General features: G+C 38.2%; 1 protein-coding gene across 2 annotated transcripts; it reads left to right on the forward strand.

Moving 5' to 3' along the window:
- The first annotated feature begins 7,053 nt into the window (after nt 1-7,053).
- Nucleotides 7,054-12,706, forward strand: LOC133523539 (E3 ubiquitin-protein ligase rnf146-like). 2 transcript variants are annotated; one of them, XM_061859187.1, is made up of 6 exons: nt 7,054-7,254; nt 7,332-7,423; nt 7,507-7,660; nt 7,945-8,136; nt 8,444-8,648; nt 11,823-12,706. In XM_061859187.1, exons 1-5 carry the CDS (start codon nt 7,236-7,238, stop codon nt 8,641-8,643), a joined length of 657 nt encoding a protein of 218 aa, XP_061715171.1. In that variant the 5' UTR covers nt 7,054-7,235; the 3' UTR covers nt 8,644-8,648; nt 11,823-12,706. The 2 variants fall into 2 exon arrangements, with proteins under 2 accessions (XP_061715171.1, XP_061715170.1); XM_061859186.1 differs by having other exon boundaries at nt 7,057-7,254; nt 8,444-8,639.
- Nucleotides 12,707-12,986: the final 280 nt, after the last annotated feature.

Below are 12,986 nucleotides of genomic sequence, written 5' to 3' on the forward strand. Positions count from 1 at the left end.
TATTGAGCTTACTGTGGGACTTAGTCAATTTGTGTAATAATGTCCTATAATATTTATTTATTTATTTAATCATACAAAAATACATAAAATAACATATACATACAAATATAATACACCAATACATATATATATATGCAGTTTGACGACCGGTTTGGCCTAGTGGGTAGTGACCCTGCCTACGAAGCTGATGGTCCCGGGTTCAAATCCTGGTAAGGACATTTATTCGTATGATGAGCATGGATAATTTGTTCCTGAGTCATGGGTGTTTTCTATGTATTTAAGTATTTATAAATATTTATATATTATATATATCGTTGTCTAAGTACCCTCAACACAAGCCTTATTGTGCTTACTGTGGGACTTAGTCAATTTGTGTAATAATGTCGTATAATATTTATTTATTTATTATTATATATATATAAATGAAAAGACGACACATATGAAGCTAATAAATAAATACATTAAGAATCTTTCATTCTGCTAGCAAAGAAAGCACGTAATGATTTTTAGAAAGCGAACTTATTTGGCGCATTTTTGATGTAAAAGCGGCCAAATGCGAGTCGGACTCGCGCATGAAGGGTTCCGTGCCATTTATGACGTATTAAAAAAAATCTACTTACTAGATCTTGTTCAACATTTTACCACTTTGGACACACATTTTTCACTTTGGAAGTGTCTCTCGCGCAAACTATTCAGTTTAGAAAAAAATAATATTAGGAACCTAATTATCATTTTTGAAGACCTATCCATAGATAACCCACACGTATGGGTTTGATGAAAAAAGATTTTTTTAGGTTCAGTTCTAAGTATGGAGAACCCCCAAAATTTATTGTTTTTTTTTTCTATTTTTGTGTGAACATCTTAATGCGGTTCATAGAATACATCTACTTACTAAGTTTGAACAGTATAGCTCATATAGTCTCGGAAAAAAGTGGCTGTGACATAATCGGACAGACAGACGGACATGACGAATCTATAAGGGTTCCGTTTTTTGCCATTTGGCTACGGAACCCTAAAAAGGAAGTCCATTCCAAAGACGCGCCACCTGCACGGTGAACGAATTTGACATGAACCCGATCCGGTGAAGAGGGATGGACAGAGACATATTGCCAGAAGAGCGAAGTTGACGGTCGAGGGTAACCCATAATATTGAAACACAGAAAAAGAGTGGAAAGCAAGCGAATATTGCGTCGTTGACGAATGGGAAGCCATCCAAGTTGTGCTCGAAAAGAAGAAACGTGATCATATTTGCGGAGGTAAAAAACGAAGCGAATGCAGTTATTAAGCAGGCGGTCCAATTTATCGAGAAGCTCTTCGTTTATGTCCGGGTAACACACATCACCATAATCAATAATGGGCAGTATAAGGGTGTTAATTAGTGAAACTTTAGTTTTGATCGGTAAGAAGTGCTTCATTTTGTTGAGAGAATGAAGTGAGCCCATGACCTTACGGCTGATTTCAGTAACCTGTGCTCTCCAACTCAAGGTACTGTCTAAAAGAACACCCAGGTCTTTAACACTTTGACTAAATATTATTGGGGAGCCGTTAAAGTTTACTGGTGCAAGTGCGTCCAAGTCTAGTTTAGTAAGCTGTTTGGAACTACCTATAACAATAGCTTGGCACAGACGGATTTACAAAGAGGCCAAACCTCTCGGACCACTGCTGGATATGTAAAAGGTCCAGGTTTAGTTTACCAATGCAAGTTGGAACGTCAGTCACGGAGCACTGGTCGTAGAGTTGCAAGTCATCAGCATACAGATGGTAGGAACAGCGAAGGTCAGGTGTGATAAAATTAATAAAGGTAGAAAAAAGAAGTGGAGATAAGATACCTCCTTGAGGCACGCCAGTCGCCAGATCACACCAGTCAGACAAAGACCGGTCAACTCGGACTGCCTGCTGGCGGCCTCGCAAGTAGGCAGCAAACCAGTTAAGAGGCTGTCAACACCCAATGTCCTTGAAATTGATGTTACTTAAACAGTTTTTTAAGAAAGACTATTTGTTTTAGTCAAGTAAGAAAAATATACGTTCATATTAATTATATTTCAAAGACCGTGGTTGTACTCGATACATGATTGAACGAAATCGGCTCGATAGAAAATAATTGCAAAGATTGGTCTTAAAATCACAATTAAACGGTTTTATGTCTTTATTGTTTTGACTTATGGATCTGCAATTATAATCACAATTTCAAAACATTTATATCTAAACCGTGGTTGAGTAAAATATTACACTAATAATCCATTTTTTTTTATTTAAATATTTTTCATCATTTACTCCGATAGAAATAGACAGTGTGCGCGCTTTAGGTATTGACAGCCTCTTAAGAGTCCTTATTCCTACAGACGAGCGTATTTTGTAAAATGCTTCCTTTTTCATTCAAGATTACGACGTAACTATTAGTATTTATTCAAAAACTGATAACGTACTTAAATAATCGTTTCCTAAACTAGGGGCTCCAACAGTTCAAATTTTCATTTTCTCTTTTAAACCTCTTTTTTAATGAGGTTTTTTGGGAGTCTTTTCCAAATTTTGCAGTGAGATGTGGCGTTTCGGTTCTCAATTTTGCTATAAACAAGAATCATTTGGTACATGAATGACTACAATTTGATTCAACATATCTCGTACGAGGGGCTGGAATGATTAACAATCGAAGATTCATTTGAAAAAACTGATAAAATACCTTCCGAGTTTTCTTCATTTTTTTGGCGAAAACAGGGTTTTATTATATTTTATTTCCGCAAATTGTACGCATATTTTGCTTTAAAAATAATATTATAGCAAACTGTAACTTTATGTTAACCTATAAAAAAAAAATCGTAACTATGGGACCTACATTGCCGTAAATTTATATTTTTTTAAAACACGTATAAATCACGCAGCAGCGACGCCCCGCTCTCAGTCCGCGCGGAGCGCGCTTAGAGGACGGACCTGTGCTCGATTGTCAGGCATTCGTTGCGATCGTAATCAGCTACGGAGTTCCGAGAAGTGCTATATACTGCGATTAGAAAATCTTAATAAAAGTTCATTTTTTACAGTATGCCTAACAGACTCGCTTATTGATGGATTTTCAGTGTTACTTTTTTTTTAATACTAAGTCGGTGGCAAACAAGCATACGGCCCGCATATGTACGCCTGCAACTCCAGAGGAGTTACATGCGCGTTGCCGACCCTAACCCCCTCCCGCCCCTCGTTGAGCTCTGGCAACCTTACTCACCGGCAGGAACACAACACTATGAGTAAGGTCTAGTGTTATTTGGCTGCGATTTTCTGAAAAACGCATTTTCACTTGAAATTACGTTAGGGTTTGCATTATTATTTTTGACCCGGATGAAGTCCAAGTTCTCATGATGGAGTCAGGAGTTGGTCACCAGAACTCCTAATCTACTAATTATAATCCCATCGTGTTTGGGCTCAAAAGATTTGCCCTGACGAACACCATCGATCTAGATGAGGTCCAGGGTCTCATGATGGAGTCAGGAGTTGGTCACTAGAACTCCTAATCTACTCATTATAATTCCATCGTGTTTGGGCTCAACAGAGTTGCCCTGATGAGCACCTTCAATCTAGATGAGGTCCAGGGTCTCATGATGGAGTCAGGAGCTGGTCACCAGAACTCCTAATCTACTCATCATAACTCCATCGTGTTTGGGTTCAATAGAGTTGCCCTGACGAGCACCATCAATCTAGATGAGGTCCAGGGTCTCATGATGGAGTCAGGAGCTGGTCACCAGAACTCCTAATCTACTCATCATAACTCCATCGTGTTTGGGCTCAATATATTTGCCCTGATGAACACCATCGATCTAGATGAGGCCCAGGGTCTCATGATGGAGTCAGGAGTTGGTCACCAGAACTCCTAAACTACTCATCATAACCTCATCGTGTTCGGGCTCAATAGATTTGCCCTGACGAGCATCATCAATCTAGATAAAGTCCAGGGTCTCATGATGGAGTCAGGAGTTGGTCACTAGAACTCCTAATCTACTCATTATAATTCCAACGTGTTTGGGCTCAAAAGATTTGCCCTGATGAGCACCATCGATCTAGATGAGGTCCAGGGTCTCATGATGGAGTCAGGAGTTGGTCACCAGAACTCCTACTCTACTCATCATAACTCCATCGTGTTTGGGCTCAATAGAGTTGCCCTGACGAGCACCATCAATCTAGATGAGGTCCAGGGTCTCATGATGGAGTCAGGAGCAGGTCACCAGAACTCCTAATCTACTCATCATAACTCCATCGTGTTTGGGCTCAATAGATTTGCCCTGATGAACACCATCGATCTAGATGAGGCCCAGGGTCTCATGATGGAGTCAGGAGTTGGTCACCAGAACTCCTAAACTACTCATCATAACCTCATCGTGTTCGGGCGCAATAGATTTGCCCTGACGAGCATCATCAATCTAGATAAAGTCCAGGGTCTCATGATGGAGTCAGGAGTTGGTCACTAGAACTCCTAATCTACTCATTATAATTCCAACGTGTTTGGGCTCAAATGATTTGCCCTGACGAGCACCATCGATCTAGATAAGGTCCAGGGTCTCATGATGGAGTCAGGAGTTGGTCACCAGAACTCCTAATCTACTCATCATAACTCCATCGTGTATGGGCTCAATAGAGTTGCCCTGACGAGCACCATCAATCTAGATCAGGTCCAGGGTCTCATGATGGACTCAGGAGTTGATCACCAGAACTCCTAGTCTATTCATCATAACTCCATCGTGTTTGGGCTCAAAAGATTTGCCCTGACGAGTACCATCGATCTAGATTAAGTCAAGGGTCTCATGATGGACTCAGTAGTTGGTCACCAGAACTCCTAATCTATTCATCATAATGGTAATTTGATGGTGCTTGTCGGAGTAAATCTATTGAGCCCAAACACGATGGAGTTATGATAAATAGATTACGAGTTCTGGTGACCAACTCCTGACTCCATCATGAGACTCTGGACTTCATCTAGATCGATGGTACTCGTCAGGGCAAATCCTTTGAGCCCAAACACGATGGAATTATAATGAGTAGATTAGGAGTTCTAGTGACCAACTCCGGACTCCATCATGAGACCCTGAACATCATCTAGATTGATGGTGCTCGTGAGGGCAAATCTATTGAGCCCAAACACGATGGAGTTATGATGAGTAGATTAGGAATTATGGTGACCAACTCCTGACTCCATCATGCGACCCTGGACTTCATCTAGATCGATGGTACTCGTCAGGGCAAATCTTTTGAGCCCAAACACGATGGAATTATAATGAGTAGATTAGGAGTTCTAGTGACCAACTCCTGACTCCATTATGAGACCCTGAACATCATCTAGATCGATGGTACTCGTCAGGGCAAATCTTTTGAGCCCAAACACGATGGAATTATAATGAGTAGATTAGGAGTTCTGGTGACCAACTCCTGACTCCATCATGAGACCCTGGACTTCATTTAGATCGATGGTACTCGTCAGGGCAAATCTATTGAGCTCGAATACGATGGAATTATAATGAGTAGATTAGGAGTTCTAGTGACCTACTCCTGACTCCATCATGAGACCCTGGACTTCATCTAGATTGATGGTGCCCATCAGGGTAAATCTATTGAGCCCAAACTCGATGGAGTTATGATGAGTAGATTAGGAGTTTTGGGGAGTTCTGGTGACCAACTCCTGACTCCGTCATGAGACCCTGGACCTCATCTAGATCGATGGTGTTCGTCAGGGCAAATCTTTTGAGCCCAAGCACGATGGAATTATAATGAGTAGATTAGGAGTTCTGGTGACCAACTCTTGACTCCATCATAAGAACCTGGATGGACTTCATTCGAGTCAAAAATAATAATACAAACCCTAACGTGATTTCAAATAACACTGAAACTCTATAGCACTAATGTGCGCAAACGATTGGCATCTTGACTACGCAGCATGGGTGCGTAGCCAACATGCCAAACGTTTACGATACGACAAGGAAACACTATCTGTCTCTCTATCGCACTAATATGCGCAATCGATTGGCTTCTTCGCTAGGTATCATGGGTGCGTAGCCAACATGCCAATCGTTTACGATACGACAACGAAACACTACTCTCTCTCTATCGCACTAATATACGCAAACGATTGGTATTTTGGCTAGGCACTAAGCAAGTGTGTGGCCAACATGCCAATCGTTTACGATACGACAACGAAACACTATCTGTCTCTCTATCGCACTAATATACTTTATTTATACCTGCAGTCATTTAGTAACTTCTTCATTTTCCATTGGTGTGAAAGAGACAGAATAAAGAGCAAGGGTTATAGTACACTCTGTAGTCTGTACACTTAGTAGTAGTGTACATAAAAAAAAAAAACTACTGTGCATATACAATAAAATAAAGAGTGCCCATATGATATCATATGACACTAAAATTAATGTTGCTTGAAATTATATTGAAAACTATCAAGATTATTCTAGTCTGCATTGAAACGCGCGTCGCGTTGCCGGCGCTCGCGTACCGAGCGCCAACGCCATCTATCGAGCGTTATTTCGTGAAATCGGAGAACGCTCCAAGGATTAAGGGCTCTTAAGGGCTATTTCAGAGACACTCATATGTTTGAGCAAGGCAAGGAGAATCATGGTCAACGGTTTTAAACGCGTTAGATTTGGTTCAATTAAGTATAACAAAAAAAGTTAAAGCGTCCTCTACTTTATATCTTCATGTGAACGAAATGCTGAAAATCCATGAAACGGAAAACGATTATCAGGCCCGACAGCGGGACTGATTTCGGGCCCGATATTCGGAAATGTGGATGTAATTAGTAATTAGCGCTTCAACCTCCATCCTTGGTTCGACGCGAGGCTTGTTCGATCATTTGTGAAATGTGGTACTCCTTGTCCGTTAAGGACGCATATAAATGAAAGCGAGAAAGAGTCAGTTAAAAAAAAAAAAATCATAGAAGGAAGTTTGACGAGGATATGTGTTTTGGTTTGACTATACTAGCCGAACCAAAATCACGTCCGGTTGGCCCGTCTGTTATGGCCTTCACAGATGTTTTTGAACGTCGTTGATGGCGTGTGACAGTTTCTTCCATTTATTTTTTGACGTAATAATATTATTTGGTTTTTGGCAGGTTGACCCAGCTTTGAAGAAGGTTTCTATCAATTAAATATTTGCCTCATTAGTGTGATTTCAAAGGAAAACTTTTATAACGCGTGATGTGTTATTAAATTGACTACTGTTTTTATTTGAATGTGTCGTAAATTAACGCTATGAGTAATGATCCGCAAGGTAGACTTATTATGGTTATAAGAACATTAGACACCATGCAAACAAAATTTGGGTTGTAAATTATAAACATTTTATAGTTGCAGAGCAAGATTGCGCAGTTTGCTTACAAAAATGCCATCATCCTACCCAGCTTCCTTGTGGACACATCTTTTGTTTTCTTTGTGTGAAGGTGAGCTTAAGGAAATTACAAGTTTATTACTTACAATTTTTAATATTTTTTTTATTATTCATTCTCATTTTTATGATGTACAGGGAGTTGCAATTCAAAGTAAAAAGTGTGCTATGTGCAGAGCAGAAATCCCACCAGATTATTTGGACCATCCAGTACTTTTAGAGAAAACTTCACCTCAAGCTAGTTCTGAGGAAGCGAATGAAGGCTACCAATGGTATTATGAGGGGAGAAATGGTATGTATTATGTTTAATAATAGTATAGGCCTAAATGCAATGTTTTACATTTTATAAAGTAAACTTTAATGTGTCTGTTATAAGTATAGGTGTGCAAAGTTGTGGAAAGTTTCTAAAAAGTTGGATAAATTCTTGGAAATTTCAGGAAGAAATATCACGAATCAAAGGAAACTTTCATCTTAGAAATGGAATCTTAGATTCCTGTACAAAAATATGAGAATTCTTTGAAATTTTGGAAACTTTCTGATGGCACATCAATGGTTACTTATAAGTATCTTTACCAGGTTGGTGGAAATATGATGAAAGAAGTAATATTGAATTAGAAAATGCTTATAATGCTGGAAGCCCTGAGTGTACATTACTACTAGCTGGGGCTGTGTACAGAATAAACTTTCAAAATATGGTACAAATGAGACAGAATGATAGGACCAGAAGACGCAGAGTTCAGAGAGACACCCCTACACTGCCAGCGAAAGGTAATTTTTTCCTAATAAGTATAGTTTGATTAAATTATTGTTTCTGTCCAAAACAATTTATACTCTACACAATGGTCCAGTGTTGGAGTAATCACATGAAACTAGGATAAAAAAAGACTTTATTTATATTTTACTTGTCCAAGTAAACAGTGACAGTAAGCTTGACAAATAAGTATTACTGTTTCAGTATTGTTCATTTCCAAACATTTCTTTGAAATCAGTGATGGCCTTTTAAAAAAAAAGGGCTGCTTCTATTTAACAATATTTTTATCTCAATTATTACTGTGACAGCCTATTTATCTTTCAGGCATTGCTGGGATCAAAATTGATACACCCAGTAACGAAACTAAGAATGAATCTGACACTTCAAACACTATTGATCTAACCAGTAATGACAACAGTAATGATGCTGAGCCAGTGGAGATAGGAGATAGTGATGATGGTGAAGTCAGTGAGATCACTTCACAAGATAATGAGGTCAATGAATTAGTTCACAGAACCAGGTAATGCAGGTGATGAAGGTAATGCTTACCAGGAACAATTAAATCCATTTTTAGGGTTCCGTAGCCAAATGGCAAAAAAAGGAACCCTTATAGATTCGTATGTCCGTCTGTCTGTCCGTTTATGTCACAGCTACTTTTTCCGAAACTATAAGAGCTATACTGTTCAAACTTGGTAAGTAGATGTATTCTACGAACCGCATTAAGATTTTCACACAAAAATAGAAAAAAAAAACAATAAATTTTGAAAAACAAAAATCTTTTTTCATCAAACCCATATGTGTGGGATATCTATGGATAGGTCTTCAAAAATGATATTGAGGTTTCTAATATAATTTTTTGCTAAACTGAATAGTTTGCGCGAGAGACACTTCCAAAGTGGTAAAATGTGTGTCCGCCCCCTGCAACTTCTAAAATAAGACAATGATAAACCTAAAAAAAATATATGATCTACATTACCATGCAAACTTTCACCGAAAATTGGTTTGAACGAGATCTAGTAAGTAGTTTTGCTTTAATACGTCATAAAAAAATAAAAAATAATTTTTTTTCATCAAACCCATACGTGTGGGGTATCTATGGATAGGTCTTCAAAAATCATATTGAGGTTTCTAACATCATTTTTTTCTAAACTGAATAGTTTGCGCGAGAGAGACTTCCAAAGTGGTAAAATGTGTGTGAAGGGGGGGGGGGGGGGGGGGACACACTGCAACTGGGGACACTGGTTAAATAACAGAATGATAAAACTAAAAAAAATATGTGATATATACATTACAATGCAAACTTCCACCGAAAATTGGTTTGAATGAGATCTAGTAAGTAGTTTTTTTTAATACGTCATAAATGGTACGGAACCCTTCATGGGCGAGTCCGACTCGCACTTGGCCGCTTTTTACTTATTGCAGAAAGAAAAAAACTTGTTACCACTAATTACTTTTGATGGTAACTGAGGTTTTTTGCTCCAAGTGACAAAGAGTTGTTGATTGTAGTAGAGATGTAAATGGTGCTATAAGAATTGGTTGTAATGACAGTATAAATCTGGGGGCCTACCGCGAAAATCGAAATTCGCAAATTGCGGGGATATTTCTCTTTTACTCTTCGTAAGACGTAATCAGAGTGACAGAAAAATGCCCGCAATTGACGAATTTCGATTTTCCCGGTAGCCGCCCAGATTCTTTTATTTGATACAAACTTTCAAAATTGCAAATATTATAAGGAGAAATTAAACATCATTTGAAAACTAAAAGTGTAACAATATACTTCCAAAAACAATAGCCGGGTCCACATCCACACAGAGCGAGCATACGCGCGAGGCAATTCCCTCGCGCACAAAACGGCCTGTGTAGACGTGCCTCGGCCGAGGTGGCGCGCGCGTTTTCCTCGCCTGAGGGCTGAGGGCCTACCGCGAACCACGTTCGACGTGTTGCCTCTCTGTCGCACTTGAAAATTCGTACGTAAGCGTGACAGGGTGGCAACACATCGAACGTGGTTCGCGGTAGGTCCTCTGAGCACCTCACGTCACGTCAATAAAAAGTACAAATATATATTTTTACCGAGTTTTATTTGAATAAAACGTCAATAGTCCAACTTTTTTACTTCTAAGCTATATTTCTATGAGATGGCTTCATTTTAGGGACATAGTGTTGTAAACATTTATTGTGTGAAATTTAATAAGCTTTCACTTCGCCTTACACAATATTAATATTAAATCAGCTACAGAGATAAAAGAAAAAACGATAAAGTTATCTGCTTTGCCTAAAGGTTGACTGGTAGAGAATGCCTTACGGCATTAAGTTCGCCTATTGTACAGTGTGTTTTCTTATGTGCAATAAAGATTAAATAAATAAATAAATAAATAAAGTCCCATACCTTTTCCTGTACCGTTTGATCCCCGTGGTCCCCGAAGCTCAAATTTTAAGACACGTAAACAGGGATCCCAGAAATTGTAGGTGTCAAATTTGATTACTGTCACTATTTTTTTAACTCCATTTAAGTATTATAATCTGTTTTTGCAATCACATTATATAGCCTTAAACTTTTTTCTTCCGTTAATTTTAGTAACTTTGTACTGCACAGCACTCGTGTACTAATTATGGATCTACTGATGTCAATTTTATTGAAATCCGCCTAATAGTTTAGGCGCTAGAAGAAAAAATATGATTTAATATTCGGAGTCCTTTCAAGACGGCTATATTGATTTTTCTTTAATAGAATAAGTGAAAATTGGTTGTGAAGGGCAAGAGGAATCTACCGATACATCATATTAAAAAATCGGTCCAGTATCCTAAGCTCAGGATGTACTGAATCAGCAGTACTTAAACCTATATCCTACTTTCTGGTTAAGTCGCAGTCAAGTGAAATATTGATAGGGATAGATCATGTACAAATGTATAATTAAAAGTGGAATTCATATTCTTCCAAGTTTACTATTAAGAAAATATCCCCTGAAAGGGTATAAGCGCTAAATCTGGGTTCTACAAGTATTTTTTTATAGCAAGATGTATTTCTGCGCAAAGATGTCAAGGACTAATTTGTGTAGAATTTAATAAGTTGCCTTACACAATATTTTTGTAAGAAACGTAGATTTTGAGTAAAACGCGAATTTATCCTGGATGGTACACATTTTCCAAGATGGCTGCGATTCCTCGAGGTCCCCAAAAATGTCAAATGGTGTGGGCATGAAAATTTATATACATACCAAATTTCATGACTGTTCCAGAGATTTCGAGGTTGGTCCTAATCCGAGTGTGCTAAGTGTAGACGTGCCTTGGCCGAGGCGTGGCGCGCGTTTTCCTCGCCCGAGCTCCCCGCCTCGGCCGAGGTACGTCTACACTGGCCGTATTGTGCGTTAGGAAATTGCCTCGCGCGTGTGCTCGCTATGTGTGGACCCAGCTAATATTATAGAATTTCATACAATACAAACATTAATTTCGTCTTAACTATTTTAATTTTAAATTTGTACCGGTAAAACTGTTTCTATATATTTGATCAGTTAACTGAAATACTTACTAATCAACAAAATATAATTATTCTTTAAAGCACTGTTTATATTAGTATTTTTATTACTCTTGAATGGTAACTACTGAGAAAAATTTGGTGGTTGTTGTTGTTACTAATGGTAACTTGTGGTAACTGGTGGGAATAACCAAAATTACCTTTGGTAAATAATGTCATTTCTTTTTACAGTGCCATCAACTTGTTCGATCCCACCAGGTATGCAAATGAGGACACATGATTTTGGACATGCCTTTGGTTCATAACTTTTTAAGGAGCAATCCTAAATAATACAGTAGTCTCCACTTAATATGATCATGTTTAAAATGATCTTCAGCATAATATGCCAGTCCCTGTAACTTGAGCAATCTGTATGTACTATTTATTTTGTAGCAAGTGGAAATCCGTGGCCTGTGCCTACCCCTCCAGGAAATAGGAGTGATTATATGTATGTATGTATTTTTTTCCCCACTATATATTTTTCTGCCTATAATATGATTTTTTTTCATCTGGTCCCTTTATCATCTTAAGTGGGTTGTACTGTTATTAATTATTATAGGAGTCTCCAAATTTTGACTCAAGGGAGGGATTTTGTCATTTTAAATAAATTTGACCTAAAGACTTTCGTGTCTGCTGTTGCTGTCCCAGGCTAGACTCTTGTTTGGTTCTCCCGCTTACTTTCTGCAGGTTGGACTTTGTATGCAGACCATAGCTTGGTTTGGAGATCTCTGGTTTAGAGTGCTAGCATATATAATGGTGGTATGGTAATGAGTGGTATAATATATAAGTAGTTGTGTAAACTACTTATATATTATACCTCCAGGCCTCCACAGAATGAATACTAACATGTGACACAGCAGAAGACTTAGTAAATTTCTTTTCATATTTACATGTATCAAACTAAGAAAAATAAAGCTCAGTTTTCTTTTAAGCTGCAAAATTTATGTAGTGTAACTCATAGTTAAAGGCAATTGTTATTTTATGTTGTTGTAATTAGGTTATTTAAACCAACTTTGTTCATTGTTTTATATTTAAGATGTAAAGGTTAAATAAATATACTTCTATGTAGATTTTTACTATTATCTTTTATTCACATTTTCATACCTAATTACATGAGGATATTTTATGCTAAATATTCTATAAATGTATATTATATTATTGATCAAAATTCACCAAGCGCGCACAGGGCTTTGGGTTGCATGTGTCAAAATCCATGTGTTGTGAGGTTTGGGTTTCATTGCCATTTGTTTGTGACGAGGGAACTTTGGGCATATAACATACGATCTCTGGTCTCGCACCACGATATAGCAGTCTTTGCAACGCCTTCGAACGCGACCTTTCACTTTGAACGAACAG

The sequence above is a fragment of the Cydia pomonella genome, chromosome 12, assembly GCF_033807575.1.
Source record: "Cydia pomonella isolate Wapato2018A chromosome 12, ilCydPomo1, whole genome shotgun sequence".
NCBI lineage: Eukaryota > Metazoa > Arthropoda > Insecta > Lepidoptera > Tortricidae > Cydia > Cydia pomonella.